This window comes from Ovis aries, chromosome 6 (assembly GCF_016772045.2).
Source record: "Ovis aries strain OAR_USU_Benz2616 breed Rambouillet chromosome 6, ARS-UI_Ramb_v3.0, whole genome shotgun sequence".
Taxonomy (NCBI): Eukaryota; Metazoa; Chordata; class Mammalia; order Artiodactyla; family Bovidae; genus Ovis; species Ovis aries.
The window spans coordinates 50,807,083-50,832,471 of NC_056059.1; the positions used below are offsets into that span (position 1 = coordinate 50,807,083).

Here is a 25,389-nt window from a genome sequence, read left to right on the forward strand (position 1 = left end):
ATCTATCCATCAGAAAGAATGATGGAATCGTATCTTTATTAAGTATCTAAAAATAAATGATAATAAGGGTGATGAAAAATTGAAATAATGAATGAATGCTTTTGCAGTATATTAGTGATAACCTGAGGGTTCTCTATATTCATTTGCTTCATAGAATTATCCTGAGGAAAGTAATATATGCATTTTATAAATGATGCAGCTGAGATATAAAATTACAGTTAATACCTGATATAGTAACTGTTATCATTTATTATTCTTGCGTTGTTACTATTAGCCCCAAAGACTATATTTGTATTACTACATTCAAAGCTCAGGAAAACCTTTTGTAGCCATTATAGTCATTTGTATTTTTAAAACATATTTAAGAAGGAAAAATTTAGTTTTCATTTTATACTTACATGATATAAGCATTACTGTATTATGCAGTTTTGACCAAATCACTGATCTTGTCTCATCTGAAGCAACCAATATTTCATGCACTACCTACTTTTCAGGGACATTAAGGGGATTCCCCTTTGTATTTATATGCATTATAAAAAGCTATACTTTTGTAATTATGTAAACACAGTGCATAAAAGTAGTATTATATGCCATCTTCAAGAACTACTGTACATTGTGGCTTGACATAAATGTTGATACCTAGGATCATAAGTGAAATAGTCAGCTTCATATCACAAAAATTAAGATGTTAATACACTTTTCCCTTCAAAATACTAAGGTAATAGATTTAATCTAATGAGTTACTTAAAGAAATACAGTCTGCCCAAAATAGGGTGAGAATTAATACCAGGTGCTTTACTCACTGAGTAAACTAGATAGTTATATTCTTTGTGCCTATATTTTGTTGGTAGTTCATTCTCCACACACACACACACACACACACACACACACACACTTGTCTTCATTGGATCCTTCTGCCTAGGTAGGGAAAGTAATTCACTGAGTAGAATAATGCATGTGTATAAGAAAGTACAGCACTAAAACCATGCTTCTGGAGTTGGTCCCTTGACTCCCAAAGATTGTGGGAACAGAGCAATTAACTTTTTAATTATGCACACCATTCAATAAAGCAAGCATTAAAAAGATACTTAAAGTTTATTTAATACTTTAATGTTGTCTCAGTAATGTTAGAATTTTCAAAATAAGCAAAAAGGAAGCTAAATTTGTAAACTCTTAGGGAAATTTTCTTTCAAATATTCTTCTTTGTAGGGTAAATAAAGTATAAACACTTATATACCTATATCACTACTTTCAGAACTACTAGACTGTGTTAATGGAGAAGGCAATGGCAGCCCACTCCAGTACCCTTGCCTGGAAAAGCCCATGGACGGAGGAGCCTGGTAGGCTACAGTCCATGGGGTCTCGAAGAGTCGGACATGACTGAGTGACTTCACTTTCACTTTTCACTTTCATGCATTGGAGAAGGAAATGACAACCCACTCCAGTATTCTTGCTTGGAGAATCCCAGGGACAGAGGAGCCTGGTGGGCTGCCGTCTATGGGGTCGCACAGAGTCGGACACGACTGAAGCAACTTAGCAGCAGCAGCAGCAGCAGCAGACTCTGTCAAATAATATAATTTTTATAGTACATAATTGAATTAGAGCTATTTCAGGACTGGGACACACACATTTTTAACTGCAACTTAAACCCCTTCCTCTCTAGGGATATTTATTTTGATTATGCCTATCAGCTGATCTAAATGATTGAATTTGCTCAAAGGTACTTAAGAATAAGAAGTTTCCTTAGATACAGTAGCAAATTAAAATAAATTGAAAAATAATTTGAAAACCATTGTCATAAATAAGTAAAAGGACATATATATCATCTGTACAAAAGAGTTTTCAAGTCCTTTATTCTCTAGTAGTATAGTTTGTTAATTTTTTTTTAGTAGTCAGGAGAAGACATGCCTTGCAAACATAGATTTATAACTCAGTTGGTGCTAGCATTTAAGATGTTGTAATTTGATTTTCATATTGAAAAAGGATATTGCTTTTTAATTTGATATATAGAATCACTTCATGTATTTAGGAATAGCAGAAAAGATAATGCATATTTCAGTGTGGGATTAAGTGAAAATAATCTGTTTTCACTGAGAAGCTGGCATGTTTAGTTTGCTAATAATTGACCTAGTCATAAAGTAACTGAAAGCCCCCATCTGCCCCTGCTGCTCATTTGTATCTATTATATATATTTTAGCATCAGTGCTAAGGCCTTCATTTCCTTTCCTGGGATGAAGGTAGGGCATTTCTGAAATGGTTAAGGCAGTTCTCCTGCCTAAATAGGGAAGAAAAGAACAGAAAATGTAATATAGCTAAATGGAGAGATGCCTGCTTCTGAGCTCTTTTCGTTTTAGCAGCTTGAGAAATATTGGTACATATTATTGCTCCGACACATATTCTTTCTAAACAAAGGTTACTGCCATTGATTTCAAAGAGCAAAAGGAGCCATAATAATATTTTTTGCACTTAATTTAGCTAGTGTCCTTATTGACTGGACTTTATGAACTATCTACTTGTATACCTGATATGCCTTCCTAAACAATTTTGAAGACAGATATTTTATTTGGTGCCACAACATGTGGAGAATTTGACTTAGTTACTTTGGCCACCTCATGCGAAGAGTTGACTCATTGGAAAAGACTTTGATGCTGGGAGGGATTGGGGGCAGCAGAAGAAGGGGACGACCGAGGACGAGATGGCTGGATGGCATCACTGACTCGAAGGATGCGAGTCTGAGTGAACTCCGGGAGTTGGTGATGGACAGGGAGGCCTGGCGTGCTGCGATTCATGGGGTCACAAAGAGTTGGACACGACTGAGTGACTGAACTGAACTGAACTGTAATTTTTGGAAACTTATTCTGAAATTTATGAGCAAATTTTAAGAAGACTCAGCATTGCTCACCAAGGAAACTGACGCGCACACACACAAACACACATGCATGACACACCATCCTTGACGGGCTGGGTTAAGAAGCCTAAAGCACTTCTTGGAAATAATTTGAATAATAAACTATGCCTTCAGACTCTATTTTGGAACTGTTCTGTTAAAGTCAATAGTTTCATCATTTGCAAATTTGACAGCCTCCTACCATATAAGACTTTTATTATAAAAATAAGCAACACTCCTGTATTTAAGTTTATTAAATTGCAAATAGAAAACAAGTAGAGCAAGTGCCTTTACAATTTGGAACATTTTCTCTCATTATTTAAATATGAGAATTTGGAATTCTAACCCTTTAGGTAAAAACCAACGAAAGACTATAAGGTTAACTTAAGGCTATAGTTTGCTAATGCCTTCTACTGCTTCCCCCCTGCCCCATTACCCTCTTCCCCCCCACCAAAAATAAGATGTATACTTTCATTTTTATAATATACGCTTAGGGAATTGTGCTGATTAAGTTAAAAGAACTGTATTAAAGTATTTTAAAGTTAGAGTATTTTAGAGTTAGAGTATTTTAAAATATCACTTTAAAGTAATTTCATTGGATCAGTCAAATATTTCATCATTTCAAAATATTCTTTACACCTTAAAGTCTAATTTCCCTTGCAAGGAATTTTGTTCTATAATATAAACATAAAAATCCTTTGGAGCACTTAAGCCTGGCTCTGCTAGCGCACAACAAGTCTCAACAAGAAGCTCCGCGCCCAGAGACAGACACTGACAGAGTTGGCATTTAACGTTTCTGTTGAAAATATATGATAATCCGATGTAAATGTACCAGTTATTTATAATAACAATTTCAGTATTGTGGTATATTAGGCTTTTCAAGCTCTTTCTCTCTTCACTGGAACCTAGCCATAACTCTGTCCTTGGCTTCTGCAATGCTTGCTATAATAAAGTCCTTCTGATACTACTCGTAATAAACCTTCATAGAGGCAATGCAAGATAGACCCTACTGATAGCTGAATTCTCTTTAATAGTGAATTGTATTCTTGTGAGATTCCATTCCTTTAGAGTTAAGGATTTTTGCTGGAATAGCTTTTATTTATTTATATCACTGAACAGTCTCACTGCTATGACTAAGAAAATTGCTCCATAAAATACTTGGTAATGTAAATGTGAGAATGAAAGTTATATATCTGGTGATTTATTAAATTTATGGCTTGTAGGAACATGACTGTCTCTATAAAGGAATCTAATATACACATTGGGGAATATTCTAGTAATGCCTTGTAAAAAAGGGATGGTGTTATAATTTGAAGTCTCAAAAGAATGAACCACTATAAAGGTTTGCCTTCAGCATTTGTGATCATACATGGCCTGACTTTGCAAACCTAAATTTGATGTAGGAAAATTTAGAATACATAGTATCTTATTGCTCTTACACCGAATATAACTTTCCATGTACCTATCTACTCTCAATGTATTTCCTTACCTGTTTCTTTTACTGACAAGAAATGGAAAGGTCCTTTAAGAGTAGGAAGTTTAATTGAGTTCCTGTTAGAGGAAAATCAGATCAGGGTGATAAGCGCAGGCCTAGAGTTTGAGGCCAGTGTTTACCTCAGAATGAATTCTGGTGTGCAGGCAAGAGGGACTCAGGATTATAACCAGTTCTCTGAATCTGCATTTAGCATATTAAAATATGTTCAAACTCTTTCTTCATCTCCCAGGAATTAAACTTAGTAGTTTTGGTCCATATTTTAAAAAGCAGATATTTCTTTTGTCTTAAACTTTCAGAAAACTTTTATCATTGTACTTTCTGAACTGCTTTTGACTGAAACTCTATTGAGAAATTCAGTGCATTTTGTCAGTAAAACTTTAACTTAAAAAATGGTGATTTCACTTTCTTCTTATAATGAACTTCTATTAATTGACTGAATATTTTAAAGACTTGAGAAATTTAAGCACACAATATAAAAATTTTAAAGATTTTATTTCTATAAATGGAAAAGTATGTGACGTATTTTGTGTGTTATGTACATCTAGAGAGGTTATACGAAGACAAAGATTTCAAAGATTTGGTTTCTTTTTACACAATACTCTTAAAATAAACTTAGCCAGGAAATGTATCACTTAATTGAAAGATAAAATAGCATATATGTGGCAGGGAAGAGAAAGAACAGGTTCTTCTCACACATTATCAGATCCATATGCTATTTATTAAATTTAATGCTGTGCAACTAATTCAGACAGCTGACTCAGATAAGAAGATATTAGCAACTTTGTGGAAATGTGAAAACATGCACCATTCTAATGCAGTTTTATCAGCTGTTAGATTTCTCAAGAAGATACCATATTTTATAGGCTTGAAATAAAACATTGTGAATTAATACATCCATAATGAAATAATATATGTGCTTCGAGGGACTAGCATTGCCCAAAGTTGACATTTAAGTTCATGTAATCTAAATGATAGTATTGAAAAAGGGTGTTCTCATGTATTCACTGAATTCCAGCTTAGAACATGCTGCCTACTTCTCAGGTTGTACATAGGTATGCTGAGAAGAAAATAATACACAAAAAAAATTTTACTAAGCATCTGAGATGTTTTATAGTCAAAGAACAACTTGTTTTTTAAAAATAAATTGAAATACATTAACTGCACAGTGGGCAAAGTATTCCAAATGAAGGATAGGGTGAACAGACTGTTTTCCTTTCCTTGCATTCCACAGATCTATGAATAATCATTCCTTGAGGTTTAAAATTATAAATAACCATGCAGAATGGAGTTATTTCAACTTTACAAAGGAAATCATCCATTTTGTTTTCACTTTCATTTAGGTAAACTCAAAATGACTTAGCATAGCTTCTGCTAAACTTATTCAAGACTGAAGCAGTCTTGGTCAAGAAAAAAAAAGCTTTCTCAATTGTGAGTAGGTAAGACACGACTGAAGCGACTTAGCAGCAGCAGCAGCAGCAACTACATTTATATGGCTAAATTCATACAGAATTGACAACTGTTGTTTGACTTGACAAAGTTAGAATATAGTAGTTGATACCAAGAGAGGAGAGGTAGTGAAAAAAAAAAAAGGAAAGAAAAGAGAAATTTCAATGAAGAAACTTTATGCAAATAGTGCTATAGGGGAGAATGGTTGAATAGGGATATTTTATCAGGGATATTTTATTCCAAAGTTATCACCATAAGTTGATTATGCTTACTTCCTGCCTTCACACACATGCACATGAGACCTGAAAATGAAGGTAAAAATGTATCATGTATATTTAATTTCAGCCATTAGTACAGTCATTTGTAAGTCCTGGATAATGAGTGCTACATGGAGTTAGACACCTATCTTTTTGGACATAGAGCTTTACTATCCGTATTTACAAAGTCAGAATGTGAAAAATTATAAAGTGAAGAGCTTGGTCTCATTTTTACAGTATATGTTTTTTACAACAAAATTCTTCTGAAAATAATTTTTAGACTTATTTGTATGTACATTGAGTGGAATAAAATGTTGTATTTACTTATTTATAAAATATCCTACCTACTTGCTTCCGGAGGACTGAGATCATGTTTTTATGTTTGTTTTATCTCAGACTACTAAGGCAGTTCCTGACATAGACTAGATGCTCAGTAAATATTTGCTGAATTAATTAAAGAATAAATTAATATTCTCTGTGTCCAAGGTCCAACCATAATTACTGTTATTACCTTGGTTTAATGCTTTATTTTCTTTGCTTTCTCTTCTGATAAGTTAGGCTGAGTTTAACTGTGGTAGTGAAGAAATCAGACAAAATGGTGGGTTGATGTAAAACATACTTCGTAAAAAAAAGAATAGTCTAGTCCTAAACTCTTTGTGTGTGTGCTTAGTCACTCAGTCGTGTCCAACTCTTTACGGTCCCATGGACTGCAGCCCACCAAGTTCCTCTGTCCTTGGGGATTCTCCAGGCAAGAATACTGGAGTGGGTTGCCATGCCCTTTTCCAGGGGATCTTCCCAACCCAGGGACTGAACCCAGGTCTTCTACACAGCAGGCGGATTCTTTACAAATTGAGCTACCAGAGAAGCCCAAAATCTTTATAGGTTATTGCAAACATTCTCATCTAAAACTCACTTTCTTCTTACCTGTCACTGGCCTATTACTACAGCCAGTGCCTGTACAATGAACCAGGATATTTATTGTGTTTTATAAAATTTTAAACCTGGACCTTAGTGAAGAGTTTATTTTATATTTTAAAGCTGTGCTTCTCTACTAACTATATTTTTTTCTTCTGTGCCATAATTGTCAGAACTAAGGTGCATCGGCAGAAAATACTTTGTTGTTGGGAAATAGTTTTTAACATTCTATCAATGAAGCCTTGAAGATCAAAGATAACATCTGGATGGTACAAACCAGCATGGGGAAAAGTCATAACATTATGTATGTACCGCACTCTTAATAAAAGTGTTTTCTAGATAACTTGAAATCAATTCGCAGATTTTATGAGTCTCCTAATTTTCAGTTCCAAGTTGAGAACATCACAGTTGTGAGTTCAGATTCTTAATACATTATTCATATGGCTTAAAATATACTTTTATTTATATATTCACTCCATTCATTGCTAAGATTAATTGAAATCTAATTTCATAGAGACATGGAAGATTCAGGTCAACTAAACCTCTATAAGTGGCAAAGTGGTTGGTTAAATTTGTCTTAAGTTTTTTATCATCCGTTTTATTTTTTACACATACATTCTGTATTTATGATGATACTGGAGTCATTCATTTTTCTAAAACCCAAGTTTGTTCATTTGTTTGTAATTCTGGGAAAGGATAGAAGGGCACCAAGTGGAAATCGAGATTTTCTATGGGTTTGCTAAGGCCTGTATGAGAAGTGATTCTCATTGGAGTTTCCAGGGTAGTTCATTTTATATTACTGTGTTTCTGTCTTTTTTTAAGTTACTCATACCCACCTTTAACCTCCACACCAGCTCTTCTTTTCTACTGTCCTTTTCACTCTTGTTTATAACTTCCATTCTCCCCTCTACATCTCATAGTATTTTATGCTCTCAGCATGATAACCAATTCGCTGTCCTTAAATATGCAACAAAACACATTATATTACTGAGTTCCATTTAACTGCCACATGTGAAAGTATTTTACATTTTTCGTCTCAGTTTTCATGACATTCTTAATCTGTAGGTTCACAAGAGAGCAAAGAGAGGCTCACAGACCTTAGGTGATTTACTCAAAGCCATACAGCCGAAATAGCTGAGATGGAGTCTGAGGAAACTTTGTCAAAAAAGCAAACAAAAAAAATCCATGTTCTTTCTATTACAACATGCTCTGTTTAGCCATGCCCTTCTTTCACTAGAATGGTCTTAACCTCTTTCACCGATGTTTCCATCCAGCCAGTCAAGTCTTTCTTTAAAGTTGACTTCAAGTATCACCTCTTCTGTGGAGCCCATCCTGACCCTACCTAGCTTTGCTCTTTTCCTATCACGATCTATATTAGAACATATCATAATGTCACTCTTCTAGCTTATTTTTGGTTTTATAAAGTATGGTAATCATTTTTCATAAAAAATATTTTATTTTGAAAAGAAATGACTTTATTATGATTATTTTCAAATGCATTTACAATTAATTTTTAAAATGTCAATTTTATTATTGAAGATACTGACTACCAGTGACGTGTCTCACATAAAAACAAAAGCACTTTTGGGTCATTTACAGTTTTTAAGAGGCTAGAGGAGTCCTGAAATCCAAATGTTTAAGTACTACTGATTAAAGCGGTGTCTAGCACAGATTGAACACTCTTTAAATATTTGATGAACAAACCTAAATAATCAAATTGATATGACAACTTTTAGTTACAGAAACTAAAAATGTTGTATGTGAGAATTTAAGATTTCCATAGTTTTATAAGTTTACTCAAACAATTCTATGTCAAGAAAAAAAAGAGCAAAATCCTTATTAAAATATATTTTGTAGGGAAAACTATATTTAGAATATTAATTATATTGTGTGAATCATACATTAATTAAAATTCTAAGTGAACATTATTGATATATTAGATACTAGGGTAGCTGATTTGTTACTTTGTATGAAGGACACAGTGGGTTATGCTATTGTAGCTATTAACCGAGAACTTTTTAGCAGATTGGTAAAACATTAGGAATTTGAAAATAATAAAGTCGAATATTATAGATTTGCTAGCAGATTTATAAAATGTTTTCAGTGCAACAAAATCTTGAACTTTTAGTGAAATTGTCAGAAAAATAGATTACAGGTACAGATTTGTATGGCAATACTCTAATTGTCATCATGAAAATTTATTGTTAGGATGTAATGTGTAGTGATTAATTTATCTCATTAAATAAAAATAATGAACATTTTCAGTTAAAGAGAAAAAAATATGTTTTTATTGAGTTAAGAAATTTTAAAAATATACCAGGGTACCAGCTTACTCCACCCTGCAGGAGCTAGCAGCAACAACCAAGCTGACCTCTTCAAGCTCCAGCCTTGCCTAGAAATACCATTGTTGTCAGTTGTTAAGTCATGTCCTACTCTTTTACAACTCCATGGATTGTAGCCTGCCAGGCCCCTCTGTGCATGGGATTCCCCAGAAAAGAATACCGGAGTGGATTGCCATTTCCTTCTTCAGGGTATCTTCTGGACCTAGCTATCAAACCTACATCTCCTGCATTACTGACAGATTCTTTACCACTGAGCCTCGGGGAAGCCCAGACACACCCAGCATTAAGATGAATAAAATTTCTTTTTGATAACTATCCAGCCACTCTTAGCAAGAAGGAGAATGAGAGAAAATTGAACTGTTCATTGTAATATGGTAGACTGTTCCTGTTCAGGCTGCAGTTCATGGGGTCTCAAAGAATCAGACAGGATGGAAGTGACTTAGCACACATGAATATGAGACTTAGGGAAAATTTTAGGGTCAGAACCAGAGCTAAAATATCAATTTTCTAACTCTTAGAGAAAATGTATTTTTAAGATAGACCTCACAAATAGTATAAGGATAACAATACTGTTACCAGGAATGTGTTATGCCGTATGGTAATGGCCCTTTCTCATATATCCTTGTACCAGACAAGTGATGTTTTGATGAAGGTTTAAGGTTATCAAGCAGAGAATAGCAGTCTCATTGCCTAATTAAGCTCTCACTTTATATGTTGTTTGATGTGTCTCTTCTGCTTATCAAGGTGCGTTGGTTCCCAACCATATTGTATGGTCCCACCATATAACCTGTCTGGTTTGACTGAATTCTGACTTGCCAACGCTAAATAACCTTCTTCTCACCACGTTGCATTAGGCTGTCAGTTTCCTTTGCCACAAACTGCTTCTTTCTTTTATCCTTTTTCCATATCTGACACAGTCTTGAAGAAGTAGCTCTGTGTCTCGTTTCTCAAAGTTCATCCCTTTGTTTCTTTGCTTTTAGCTTCCAAACACTAAGAAATTTGACTTTATTTTTGTTCCCCATGTAATTATTATATTTTTGGGGGGATGTGAAGCAAGTCTTGTGCCTTTTTCTTGGGCCCTACAGCTTGACATTGCGTTCTCTGTGTCAATATGTTAGTTCTGTATTTCTACTTTTATCATACATTTTTCTAAGAACAGAACCACAGAGGGCTGAACCATAACATTCTCTATGATATTCTCATTTTATCTACATGGCCGAATTCCTGTCCTTTTGGAAAATCAATCTCTTTACAAATTCTTGATTGCCAATTCTACTCAGTAAAATCACAAATCATTTTTCTATCTACTTTTTATTTTCAAGCATCATATTGTACATTTTCCCTTTTCTAGCCAGGTAAAAATCTAGCTCATAAGATTGCCTATAAGCATATTCCTAACAAATACCCCGTTAGTACCAGGGGTGATTTTATGATCCTGGCTCCTACCTCTTAAATAGGAAAAAAAATAGCTTTCATTTTTATTTCCCTTAATCCATGAAGCTCTCTTCTCCACTCTATGAATTTATGACTCAAAAATTTCTGTTTAATCTTTTTTATTACCATTCTAAGTTGTTTTAGTTATTTATAAACTCAGATATTTATAAAATCATTTTTTATTACCTGTTACATCTTGATAAGTTCTACTTCGAGCATTCGTCTGTGTTTTTTGTGTGTATATTTATTTTCCAAAGTTTCTCATAAGTACACCTTTGGTTATTTTTGTATCTTTCACAGTGTGGTGCAAATTTCCAAATATATTACCTCATGATAATCTACCCTTCCTAAGATCAAAGGAAGAACTTACTGTATATAAAATCCTTATGGTATTAGAGATTCATGTACAAAAACTGCTGTGTTTCATGCTAGACTCAAGTTTTTTGTCATAAATTAAGAACATGTGGGCCCCTTTTATTTTCTGGCTTGGAAGATTCACACACTTGATTCTTTCAAAGATAAAATGCTGATCCCCAAATAATCAATCAGGAACATTTAAATGTAGGAAGAATTAATTATAACTTTGTTACTTTGATATTACTAGAATATGTGGCTTTTAATTTTGGAGGGAGCTTAAATTTTAAAATATGTGTGATGGCAATTAATATTTTTAAAATTAAATACAAAATTAAAAAGAAAAAAGCAAAGCTATAAAAATTATGTTCAATCATATCAAATAAAATTTAAGTTTACTACTTTATTTATTTTAATTCAACAGGCTTAGATAATGCATGTTCCTTCAGAATTCTTTGATGCTAATCTATCTGATGACCAATTAGTTTCCAAATTTCTCAATTCAAGAGCTGACTAATACTGTTACCTAAGTATTAGATGGATATGTTATCTTAAACAGAGATGATGCCTAATAGTAAGCAGTGTGTCAAAGACCAAAAAAGTTGAGAAACTGGAAAGTTTTGAGACATCCTGTTTAAATAGGATTAAGGCAAGACCAAAAGGATTATCATGCTCCAAACCTCAAAGGTCTTTGTGATAGCTGCTTTCCTAAACATTTAGATTAATGGCCAGAATCACATTCAGAACATCTCCCAGCCCTTCTGTAGATATTACACTAAGAAACGTATGGGTGGGAAGGGTCAAAACCATTTTTTTTCTACCCCAAAATTAATTCTCTCCTATCTTTAGAGTTAAAATGCTTAAGGCTTTAAAAAAAAAAAAAAAGTTTAGGTTTACAGAAACTCTGAGAGGATGATACAGAAATTTCCCATATACTCCCTGCCTCTACACATGCATAAACATCTCCATTACTAAAAACCCCAAGTGGATGACCTCTTCTTTTCTTAAAAAATATACATATTTTTAATAAGCTTATTTCCAGGGTGTATAAAAGTTTCCTTAGATCATATAAAATGTCATTTTTCATATGAAGTTTATATTTCAATATAAACATACAAAGGCAAAGATTTCTCTGAAAACAAATATCAAGAGCAAAATATGTAGCAGTATGTCTTTTTCAGGTCGTATTGCCTTTTATATTGACTCACTAAACCAGTTGATCACTACTAAAATTCAAAGAGTTCAATATTATCATCAATGTTTTATGAATTTTTTTCATTGTACTTCTTTTCATATAACTCTATTTACTTTAAAAAATTACATATTGTTCAGATTAAACCATGGCTACAAAAACATAATTAAAACATGAACCTTTTTACAACTTTTATTAGTTTGGTCTCTTGAAGTATATAGGGATTCTACTAAATTTAATTTTTTTGTTGTTAAAATAACAAGTTGAAGTTGTTTTGATATCAAAACTACACACCCTTAGGAGAATGTAATAAAGAAGATGTGAGCATTTAGATGTATGGCAATTAGACGGAGGCAGAACAAGTAAATGGTAATAATCCTACTGTGTGTTGGGCAAAAATATACATACCCATTTGGTATTACTTATCTTGCAGTTTTTTTTCATAAATCTGTTGTAAAAAAGAAAAACAAAAAACAAAACACTGTACCTACATATCAAAGTCCTGCCCTAGTCCTGCCATAAGCTACCCTGTCTAGTCAGAAAGTGAGAATAAGATGGTAGTTCATACTTCCCTGGTGGCTCAGACGGTAAAGCGTCTGTCTACAATGCAGGAGACCTGGGTTCGATCCCTGGGTCGGGAAGATCCCCTGGAGAAGGAAATGGCAATCCACTCCAGTACTATTGCCTGAAAAATCCCATGGACAGAGGAGCCTGGTAGGCTACAGTCCATGGGGTCACAAAGAGTTGGAAAGGACTGAGCAACTTCACTTTCACTTTCATTACATGTAGCAGCCCCCATGTCCCAGAATTAGAAGAGGATAGTTGATAGTTGGAGAGTGATGAGATTAATGCCATTCAAAATACCTAATTTGTTTAAATTATCTTTAAAATTTATCTAGATTTTTTTAAAAAAGAAAGAAAACAAGTTCAAGGTTTTTGGAAATTGTTTCAATGGCAAGTCTATGGATGGACACCGTGGTGTAGGGGCTGCTGATTTTCCCTTTACATATTTCCCCATCTCCCTTCCCCAGGTGTTGCTGCCATCACTACCTTTCCCTTCCTCCCCTTTCCTCATGGCAAGACGCATGGAAGAAGAGTGCTGTTAAGGCCTCTCCATTAATCAACAGGTATGGTGGTCCTCATGAAGCAGTACAATGCCCCTCTTCTGCATTCTCCATTAACAGTCTCTCTTTTATATAGAGAAAACTCATGCATCCACTAAATAGAGCCTACTGATACAGGGGAATTACACGACTTGAGTAAATCTTTACCTATTTCAGCATGCTATTTCAGAATTCCCTGCACAGTTGTAGATGATTTTTAAATGTAAAGGATTACATAAGAATAACCTGTATCATTTTCAGAGAAAGGGGCTATGCAGTTTCCTCAACTGATTATATATAGAAAAAAAAATGGACCTTGTGTATATATATATATGTATATGCCACTTTCAATGTTTTACAGAGACTTTTTATATGACATATCTTTGCAAAGGAGAATATTTTGTGAGCTTTAACTCAAAATTCAGTTATTTTAGCATTTGAACTTTCCAAAAGCATCACACAAAACTGTATGTATTTAATTATAATGCTTATTCATCTGGTTATAGAAAATTAGGTATGAGCCATTTCAATTAAATCTAAATACTCCACAAATCAAGGTCATCCAGATGTGGGAGCTGAGTGCAAGCTAATGGCTTTTTTGCAAAGCTTTCCTTCAGCTCAGCTGGTGGCATTTGAGGAAGGTGGGGGAGGGCCTTGGTCAAGTTTACCTCTTTCAGGTAGATAATTTTGAAAGGAGCTAAGCCCTCAGGGCTCGAACTCCAGCAGAGTCTTAACCTATAAAAACACAAACTGTAAGTCATTATGGGAAACGCCCACCTTCTTGATTTCCTTTTTCACCAGGAGAACTGGTCCTCCTTGCTCCTGCAGGGGCTTGTTTCGAGGGCATGTTGGGCTTTGCACTACACCTTTGTGACTCCATTAGGATCTTTGAGGCAAGGAACTAGATTACTGCCTTTGGGCTGGGAAGATTTTTAGTAAATGTCTTTAAAGAAAAACAGTGAGTGTGTCAATAGGTGTGTCTGTGTGTGGTAACACTATGGTATTCCTTAGAATAGTAGCCAAAGTAAGACTTGTTTGTGTATATAAATGGAGCAGATTCTTTACAGGAATTTTCACTGATGTGACCATTGACCGTTAAAGACTGGACCATAAATCTTAATTCACAAATGCAGAGTCTCTTATCCCTAAAAGCTCTGAAATCATTGGTTGGCCTTCGTGATCTCATTTCTACCTACATTTCTATCCTTACTTTATGTACTTACCCTGGATGTACTCTGTTCTGGCCTACCCCATCTTTCCCAATGGCTATAATCTTCCTTGCCCACAGAACTTTGCATTGTTGGGTCCTTCCATCTGGAGACCCGTTTCCCCAGGTCTGCTTGGAAAATTCACACCAAAAGCAGTAACAGGAAATGTGCAGAGGGTTTTCTGTGTGTCCAGCACAGTGTAAGTAAGCTTAAGAATCCCTATTTTCTTAATTCATTCCACACAAAGGAACACAGTTAAAAATTGTCGATATTCATATTTAAACGATAAACAGTGAGGCTTGGAGAAACCTAAAGTGGTCAAGATTACTTAGAATTGACTAAAGTGCACTGTGTCTTTTGCAGAGTCTCCTGTTTCCTCCCCAGCAAAGCTGGGATTCTCATTCAGGTTCAACTGTTAAGTTTCTATGATTCCATCTTATCCTTTATGAACTCTTCTTTGTCCACAGTGTTTGCTACTCACTAAATGTTGAACAGATGAATGAATTTTTAGAACACAGTCATTCTTCTTTTCACTCTTATAGGGACCCTTCTCATCCACACTTACCTCTACCCTTTTTATTTCCCTTCATTTGTAGCTCTTGATTGTTATTAGCTTCACAGATGACTTAATATATTTTATTATAAAAAATAAGTCATTTATTTTTCTCCCTAAATTTAAGACCTGCAATTAAAAACCAAGTAAGTATAATTGAAAACATAGAAATAAATCATTTAAATTTTATAAAATTTATCAAATCTAGTAGTAAGAAAAGAAGCATAGATATATTTCACATGGAAAGGAGACAATTCAACCAAAATATTTTGATGTTTTGAGGAAAGGTTGTCAGAGAAATTTTTTTGTTGTTGTTATTTTATAGATGAATAATAAAAGAAATATGTACCATAGAGCTAGAGTCTTAACAGGTTACATACAAGAAAAGAAAGAAATGGGGGAGTAAAATTAGATGAGAAAAAGAAGGTAAACTGAAAAAGAAAAGAAAAAATCTTTGAGAATATAGAATCAAAAAGATATGGGGAAAGTGAATACATTGAAAAGCAATAAAAAATTGAAGGAAACAGATCACTGAAAACCACAGACACTGAGAGGACTTTAAAAAAATATGAAAGAAAACTTACAGGGGAAAAAAAATCAGTGCAAGTAGAGAAAAAGGACTTTATTTATGAGTTCATGTTTCCTTTCTTTATTCTTAGAGAAGCCTTTGAGGTAAAATGGCTGAAAAGAGAAAGGGGAGTTAAGACACATTGCTTTGTGTACACTGTATTTTTCTAGGATTCTTTCTGTGGGAACAGTGCTTTTGATAGCAAGATAAGGGCTTAAGCATTAACTTGGAGCTATGTACTTAGAACTAAAATGGTTGTGCCTAGAGGGCACAATTGAGGCAGAGATTAATGGAAAATTAGAGACAAGTCAAAATAACTTCTTCCCTAGATTTTCAACCAATAAGATCTTAGAATTAACCAATTCATTAGTCTGTAAATATAAGGATCAGTTTACTTCTATTTTTATATGGAGTGCCTAGAGCATGGAATGAATGTTTGCTGAATTAATCATGGAATGTTAAGAGTTGGTAAGGAGATTATCATCAGCCAATCTGGTTTTAGATTATTCATGCATCCCTCAACACCATCATAAGAATCACTAATCTCTGCTTGAATGATTCTGGTGACAAAAAATCTGGAGGTAGCTCACTCTATTTGGGGACATCTTTAACTTAACTTTTCAGCTTTTTCTTATATTGAGCCAAAATTTGCCTTCCCAGAACTTGAATCCATTTATCCTGAATTTTTCCTTTGGGAAAACACAAAATTTAAGTACTATTCCTTCTCCAAATGTACTCCAAAAGTACTTCCAGCAACTGAAATTCAGGTAGACACTCCATCATAATGGCTAGCTATATAATGTCTCTATTTCCCTTTTTTCTAGTTTATACCCCAGTCTTTCAAATTGTTCTGTTAGTTGGTTGCAAATCATTTTAGCATTCTGGTTATTTTCATTTAGTGCAAAATACTTTGTCAAAAAAGAGATGGAATTCAGGATGGGCTCCTTCAGTTTACATGTCTATATTTGTGCAGTATGAAGAACCCAAAAAATCTGTTTAAATAATTTCAGGAAACAAAAGGAGTTACAGTTTAAAACTGCATATATTAACACCTTTTATCTGAATTATGTAGAATAAATGTGTGATTTGGCTAATATATAATATAATATATAAATAAAATTAATACAAGCATACATAAAAATGAATGAAAAAATATAGGAAAAATGAAATAAAAAATAATACTTGATGAAAGTAAAAGAATTTAAGTGTCTCAGTGATAAAGAACCCACCTGCCAATTCAGGAGATTTAAGAGATGTGTGTTCAATCCCTGAGCTGTGAAGATCCCTTGGAGAGGGCGTGGCAGCATTCTTGTCTGGAGAATTCCGTGGACAGAGGAACCTGGCAGAATACAGTCCCTGAGGTCTCAAAGAGTCAGACATGACTGAAGCAACTAAGCACACACGCAGAAGTCTCTACTTTTTATTTCTTAATTTGATTGAATATTTTGGTTTGAGTTGGTGCATGAGATGAGTTTTCCCTTAAGATCCTCATTCATCATTCTAACATTTTTGACACTAAAAAATACATAGCTTTATATGGATAATATCAGTGGAAATCAAAGACAAACAGAAAAGCAGAAGAAAGCAAAAACTATTTTCTCAATGCAAATTATTGACTTTAATGACTAACTATGTGCTCACACATAGACGTCAAACTAGAACAAAATAAGTTTGAAAGATGTGTAAAAGTTGCCCTGTCAGTTATGGAGTTTCCTCAGTAAAAGCTAATGTAAAGTAAATTCTCCATGCATGTGAACTCATTTTTAATGCCAGATTGCTGTCAGTGTCCTTTGGTGAGTCCTATTTATGAGTAGATTACAATGCTATCTCAGAAGCACTGCACATCTGCCTTTCTATGAGTGTCTACACAGAATATATGGTCTTTCCTAGAACTGGGAAATTTAATTAATTTGCTGGCAGAGAATACTTTTTATGCTACATGACTTTTCCCTGACCCTACCCAAGATTTCAATTTTCAGTGTGCTTCATATATTATAAACCTATATATTCTTAATGAATGTCTTCTGTATGGTAATTATAGTGCTTGACTTTATATTTTCAAAAGCTCTAGTGCCTACAGAAGTTCTTACTCAGTGTTGCTTTGTATGACCAAAGGAAGTTCTCAGAAAAGTTCTGCTTTTCTTAGATTCAATTCCCGAAATAATGCCCTTTTGATATTTGGTTATACATGAGTCTTAGGGAAAATTCTTAAAACAACTTTTGTTTTAAGGTTGCTCTGTCTGTCACTGCTATTGAAGATGTATGCTATGTGCATATATGTAATTTAATATTTTAAAATTTCTTTTAATATTTTAGAGAGTAGTGAAACATAGGAAATACATGTTAATCATTTAAACTTTCAAGACCTCACTTATTTCACCAAAATAAGGAATTTAGCTAACTGACCTTTAAAGTATCTTTCAAATTTTTACAGAATATGGAAGACTAGGAATTTTAGAAATTGGGATTTTGGTATTGGTTTGCCAGTTAACAATATTTAACTTCCCAGGGAGCATGGGTTTCCTCCTCTGTAACATACGAAAACCACAGTAGTTGAGGGATGTAATCTTTAGTGTTACCATGTGTTGACCTATTTTTCTTTCTGGAGCTTTCTCTTGAGAAGGATTCTGAGAATTTGCATTGACTCTGTGGCATGGTTGCTATGATCATGTGATCAATTAAAATTCATGTTACAAGCTTCTTAATTTTTAAGAAGGCTTCTAATTTAAAAAAAGTTTGATGATTGTTATCATTTACTTTTTTATACTTTTTCCTTTTTGCATGCGTATACAGGTACTTTTTGTGTTTTTAAAAATATGTGAATACAAGGAAATGTTTGATGTGCTGAGGAAGACAGGTTGAGGAGAGAACAGTCATTTAAAAGATATCTGAAGCACTTTAATGCAGAAGAGAGACAAAGGATAACTTATTCTTGGTGATTCCTGAAGGCAAGAACAAATGCTAGTAGGTATAAATGGTAGAAAATTGCTTCCTTCTAAGAAGAAAATGTATTATATTAAGAAATGTTCAACAAACTCTGTTCCGTAGAATAGTCAGTATTTTGAACCTTTATCATTGAATGTATTGGAGCTAAGGTTCCATAATAATTTCCCAAAATCACTATTAAAGGACTTCATTCATAAGATTACAAACTAGACAACACAAATTCCAACACTCATGCTCTATGATTCTATGATAATCATGAGATATAATAATGATAATTCTGTGCTAGAATCTGGTAACATAATTCTCAAAGATTTCACTGGATTAAGAATTTTAAACATAAGTCATCTAATTTTTAACCTGTGCTACAGTGTTCTAGTGACACTCTTTTATCTTGTTAAAGCTACTCTTTTGAAGACAAAGTTACTAATTTTCATTTTGGAAGCATCACTTCTTTTCCTTCTGGAGACATAAGTCTGTCCTCATTTTGAATGCCGTTTATTATAGTGAAACTTACTATAACGGAGTTGTAATAACTTGCAAAAGTAATTTAATGTTTGATGGTCTTCAACTTATTAAGGTGTGGAATATAAAGCATTCACCTAGAATCATAGATTATTTTCTCTGGAAAAAATTATTTTATCTGAAAATTCCTCATTTTGAAATCTAGTTAATGAAAAAAAAAAAGTAATTTTTCAAAGTCATTAAGTTAGTGAGAGAACAGTGATCCAGATTTTTTGAATCCCAGTTGGGGGTTACCAAATTTATTGAAGCATCATGCTTAAAAGTAGAGATCTGGGTGAGTTGAAGTTGACACTTTCTTTTATGTCCTTGGATGCACTGCTTATCTGGAATCAGCAGGATGAAATAGGAAAGCAAACAATTTTATTCATAAGAAACAGAAAAACACTCGGTAATGTAGCCTGCTGTGCTCTTGGAGAGGCACGGAAGTTGGCATCCTTTTGCAAAGCTTGACATTACAAACATTCTTTGTATTCAACTAACAGTTTTTGCCAGAAGTGAAACCAGTCAAAGATATACTCCACCTTAAAGCCAGGAGCTGCCTAATAGGAACCATTCACCATCATTTGCGGCTGGGGACACCACACTGTGCAACAGCCAGCCCTAGAGTTTACAGCAAATAAAGCAGAGCAAGTTACCATAAATTCCAATCATAAGCCTTAACCAGACTCAACCATCATTATTTAAGCTTGCCTGTCCACTCTAATCAGGACAACAGGCATCAATTAAATAAATAGAATATCCTATTATAAAGAGAATTATTAGCACAGGCACATTAACTGCTTGTAATAGGATATTAGCTAATTGACAGGGGATTGGGGGGAGGGGAAATGTCCTTAGACACCATAGTGCCTATTGCTCAGGATTTTAATTCTTTGTGATCTTTCTTGAGTATAATACCATGTTAAGCCAATGTGTTTAAGTAATGAAGAAAATGCCGGAAAATATTTTAAAAACAAATAAATGTAGATTTAATTTAGAAGTTGTGCCACTTTTGTGAAGCTAATGGAAAACTTGGCCATAGTACTAAAGGTTTACTGATTTCTGAATTTATAATTCAAAATTAAAAAATGAGATTGGAAGACTGGTGGTTTTCCAAAGGTATTTTGAATCACCTATTTAAAAAATTTTTTTTTCCTGATAAGCACCATACTATCAATGACATTTTTGTTATTTCTGAACTGCTTATCAATAAGACATTTTATATTATATGTCTTTAAATATGTGAATTAAATAGGTTTTACATAGTAAGTATCTTTTAGTATATATCCATAACACCTTTTCTTCCAGGGAGCTAAATTTCTAATCTTATCATGAAAATCAGTGGAAAGGTTAACTTTCAGCTTATCCATTAATGTGCTTTACTGAAAACTCTGCTGGATCACATTAGGTTACAGGAAAATATCCAAATAGTGTACACTTCAATAGGAATGAGGAATCAAATCATTTGGTGATGTTTTGTCATGCTTGAACTTAAGAATTAAGTGTGGTTTTGACTCAGAGACTGAGAATATATTCTGAACTGTGATGAGTAGATGGTTGTTCTATTAGAAACTAAGACAGGGAAGATGAAACTAGGCAGAGCAAAGTACATGTGCATGGAAAGAATAAGTGAAGTAGGGGGCTACAGTTTTTTAAATATGTTTATCTTTTAGTTAGTTTTTTGTGTGACAGACTAGCAGGTAGACTGGGAATGCTGGAAAGTGAGGGAGGGAGGAAGGAAATTCGTAATATCCTGCCAGGCCTGCTCTGGAGGTTCCCTTCTTAGGTGTCTCATATGGTTAACTGGGTCTATAATCTCTTCTTATATTGCCAGAATATATTTCAGGGATATATGAGTGTTATGTAAATAAAGCAACATATAAAAAAAAAAAATCAAAGAATACATAATCTGTTTATGACCAATCAGGTTGCCTTAATAGTGGTATCAGGCTATTATATATCACAGAAGAAATACATCCTTAAATGAGTAAATTTGCAATGCATTGTTTGGGATTTAAAGAATAACTTTGGAAAATGCAGTATATTTTATGTAATAAGATTCTCCTTTTGACAAACCTCTTTTAGTTTCAAGGAGTTTTGTGTAAGTTATGAGGAAAAAAATCTTTACGTATTTTTGTCCAAGCACTTTAAGTCAAAATTATAAATATTTATAATTTTAATGAGAGGTTCTTTAAATTCCTTAGTGCTTTGCAAGTTTCCAAAGTTCCACACACATGATTTCATAGACATACCATAATAACATTTTATTATTCTCCTACCCCTATATTTTTCCTTGTATTTACTCCTGTAATTTGAGAGAATTTTAATATTTATCTAATTTAAATAATAAAAGTAGACCAATAATTTCATATAATAAAGCACTGATATAATTAAAATAGTGACTGGCAAAAGCCAAAATTCAGATCATCTCCTTAGCAATTTTAAGAATAATTATTTTAAGGAAAGAAAAAGTACATTGAACATAAGAGTATTTTACTAGGTATGTAATAATATATTTTTCCAAATGTGTATATTTGTTAGCTATTTTATTTTAATGTAACCAGTAAATAAATCTAACAGTAGTTAAAGAATATATCAATTGTTTAAATGTTTGCTATACTTTATAATGGGATCATGCTGCTTATTGTCTCAACAGTGTGAGACTCAGAGCACTAGATTAGCAAAATTAGATGGCTGAGAAAATTTAAGAAAGTAATGAATCATTTATGACTTTATATAAGCAACACTATCACTTTCCAAAAATGTCATTTATTAGACATTGCAGTGATGCTATAATATATGTTTAGCTTTTACCTCCAATTGTAGTTTATTTATGAGATTCAACAATGAGAATGACAGTGTTTTAAAATTTTGCTCATAAATTGAGAGACACTAAAAGCAGCATTTTAGCAATATAAAGGTTTGTTAAGCTAAAAATGTATTATAAATAACTGTGAGATTTCAGAGTAGTTTACTCTAAGGATATTTGTTGTATAAAAGCACCATTACTAATTAAAATGATTAACTATTTTCAGGATTCTCATAAAATCCAAATGTCAAAGATATAAGTAATTGGTCTTATTAGACAAGTTGTATATTTTCCAGAAAAAAATAGTATTAAACATCAGATTGCTCCTTGTTGAGGATTTGGCGGGGGATGGGAAGAAAAGCATAAATGATGTTTATTAAGTGTTGTGGAGTATACTTTGGCCTGGCTATAGTTTATATAAAAGAATGTTTTTTTAGTTGCATGAAAATTATATTTATAAGTAAAATGCATATATTACGTATTCTTCCAGAAGTCTTAAGGCATTAAATCTGTTTTCAAGTGATTGTGGGTTACTTGCCATGCCTAGTACCCTGGCACATAAGGGCTTTGTTGACGATGAAACTTTTAGATACTTAAATTGCAAATGAAAAATCTTTTTTTCTGAGATAGATTATAGTGCAAAAAAATGTATGCCTTCATCTACTTTAGTAAGTGGTCAGTCAGTCAGTTCAGTGGCTCAGTTGTGTTCGACTCTTTGCGACCCCGTGAATCACAGCACGCCAGGCCTCCCTGTCCATCACCAACTCCCAGAGTTCACCCAAACTCATGTGCATCGAGTCGGTGATGCCATCCAGCCATCTCATCCTCTGTCGTCACCCCAAATCCCTCCCAGCATCAGAGTCTTCCAATGAATCAGCTCTTTGCATGAGGTGGCCAAAGTATTGGAGTTTCAGCTTCAGTATCAGTCCTTTTAATGAACACTCAGGACTGATCTCTTTTAGGATGGACTGGTTGGAACTCCTTGCAATCCAAGGGACTCTCAAAAGTCTTCTCCAACACCACAGTTCAAAAGCATCAATTCTTCAGCACTCAGCTTTCTTCACAGTCCAACTCTCACATCCATACATGACCACTGGAAAAACCATAGCCTTGACTAGAGTTGCAAAGTAATGTCTCTGCTTTTCAATATGCTGTCTAGGTTGGTCCTTACTTTCCTTCCAAGGAAATTTAATTTCATGGCTGCAGTCACCATCTGCAGTGATTTTGGAGCCCAGAAAAATAAAGTAAGCCACTGTTTCCGCAATTGCTCATGTAGACATTACATCCTACTGAAGGTTTCAAACAGAAAGGGTAGGGTAAAGGAGGAAGGAAAGAAACAGTTTCTATTGTCTTACAAAAGGGTCAGTACCCTACTGCATGGGGAGATGCTGCATCCAAGCAGAGAGGGCATTAGCATGGTTGTTGTTGTTTAGTTACTAAGTCATGTCTGATTCTTTGCAACCCCATGGACTGTAGCCCACCAGGTTCTTCGGTTCATGGAATTTCCCAGGCAAGAATAGCGGAGTGGGTTGCCATTTCCTTCTCCAGGGATCTTCCCAAACCTGGGACTGAAACCTCGTCTCTTGCTTGCCAGTAGATTCCTTACCACTGAGTCATCTGGGAAGCCCCAGAGAGAGCACAGAGTATGGATATAATACAGGATAATACAGCACTTCACAGTAAAAAATGAATTTAAATGTCAGTAGACTTAAAGAAATACTCTTAGGAGTGAACTGGAAAATGAGAATTGGCTGCAGCTAAGAGATGAAACAAGGAACTATGCAGACACTAGGAAACCAGGCAGTTTATTAATGAGCAGAATGCTCCCTGTAGCGTTACTTCCTACTGGTAACTGTAGGTGGATCTCGTTAGACATAGCCACTCTGGGCCATAATCTTCTAGAAAATTCTTACACAGGTGGTCACAGTAAAAATATGGTGAAAAAATTTTAAGTTTAATGCCAAATGTTAAAGGAACAATCCTTGCACATATGACTGTTTATTGAAGGATAAAAGAAGATAAATCAGGTATAGAAAAGTTGGGCTACAAAAAATTTGCAAATAGAGATGAACAGAGAAAATATAAACATGAGACTGAAAATTAGGTGAGAACTCTTCATTCTGGAAGAAGAGTTAATTAAAGTATCATTTATCTTTCTGTTCATTTTATTTTCTGTCCCAGAATTTTCTGGTTGTTATTGTTGAAAATCAATTTTGGATGCTAACGGGGCCTCCTTCAGTTTTCGTGTGAATTTCAGTTATAGTCACATGATTTTTACACAATGTAAAATGAGAAAATAATAAGTAGGACCATATATAAGGCCAAAAGTATCTCTATTGATTTGAAGGGAAAGATAATTTATTTTTAAATGTTTTAATCTGAATAAATTGAGTTAGATCTCATTTTGAATATGGAAAAAATTAATTAGAGTTGATTCTGTTAGTCTAGATGACTAAAATATTTAAATCAAGAAAAGAATAAGCCAGAGTTGCTCTTTTACATTGAAATGAAAATATATAGGTTTATAGATTCTGTAGGTAGACTGCTGCTGCTACTGCTGCTGCTGCTAAGTCACTTCAGTCGTGTCCAACTCTGTGCAACCCCATAGATGGCAGCCCACCAGGCTCCCCCGTCCCTGAATTCTCTAGGCAAGAACACTGAAGTGGGTGGCCATTTCCCTCTCCAATGCATGAAAGTGAAAAGTGAAAGTGAATCGCTCAGTCATGTCCGACTCTTAGCAACCCCATGGACTGCAGCCTACCAGGCTCCTCCGTCCATGGGTCTTTCCAGGCAAGAGTGCTGGAGTGGGTGCCACTACTGTCTCTCAAAGGTCTTTGCTTGCCATATGAATACAGTCATTTATCATTTCTTGGGAACATTTATAAAATATTTACTATATTCTTAATAACACTTTTAAATTAATATATTTGCATTCATATTTTATCCTTCAAAAATGATTTAAAGTGGTTTGTAAAATGCATTATAAAGTCTTGACAATTTGTCATAGTTTTATTATGATCTTATTATGGTTGAAACATATCTAAGTCTACCAAAACCACAGCTCCCTCCACCTTCTCCACTAATTGTTCTTGTTATTTGAAAATGTCATCTTGGTGACTGCTCATCTCACATGAGTGTTGTCAACTGGTATGAACCATGCTGGCATAAAACTTATCTGTTGGTTTCTTGACCTGGTACCATCTCATTGTTTTAACTGCCATCCTCCTGCCACAAAGGGAACCAAACCAACTCATCTGTCTTGCGGATATGAAGTTGTCTGCTGCTACTTTGTTCAAACAGAACACGCCCATAGAGTGTTGTTATTTTATATTTCATTTTAATAACTTCAGAGCATTTCCTGTGACCTAACTAATCTCTC

At 34.1% G+C, this 25,389-nt stretch overlaps 1 protein-coding gene across 5 annotated transcripts in view; it reads left to right on the forward strand.

Moving 5' to 3' along the window:
* The window catches only part of PCDH7 (protocadherin 7), a 466,886-nt gene that overhangs the window by 236,647 nt on the left and 204,850 nt on the right, over positions 1-25,389 (forward strand). The window contains exon 3 of one of the 5 annotated variants that reach the window (XM_027970918.3): positions 13,354-13,449. The exons of 3 other annotated variants lie outside the window; for them this stretch is intronic. In XM_027970918.3, the coding sequence (XP_027826719.1) occupies positions 13,354-13,442 (89 nt within the window). In that variant the 3' untranslated portion in view covers positions 13,443-13,449. Of the gene's footprint in view, positions 1-13,353; positions 21,095-25,389 lie in introns of those variants that run through there. One more of the 5 variants, XM_060417566.1, reaches the window with a different exon arrangement.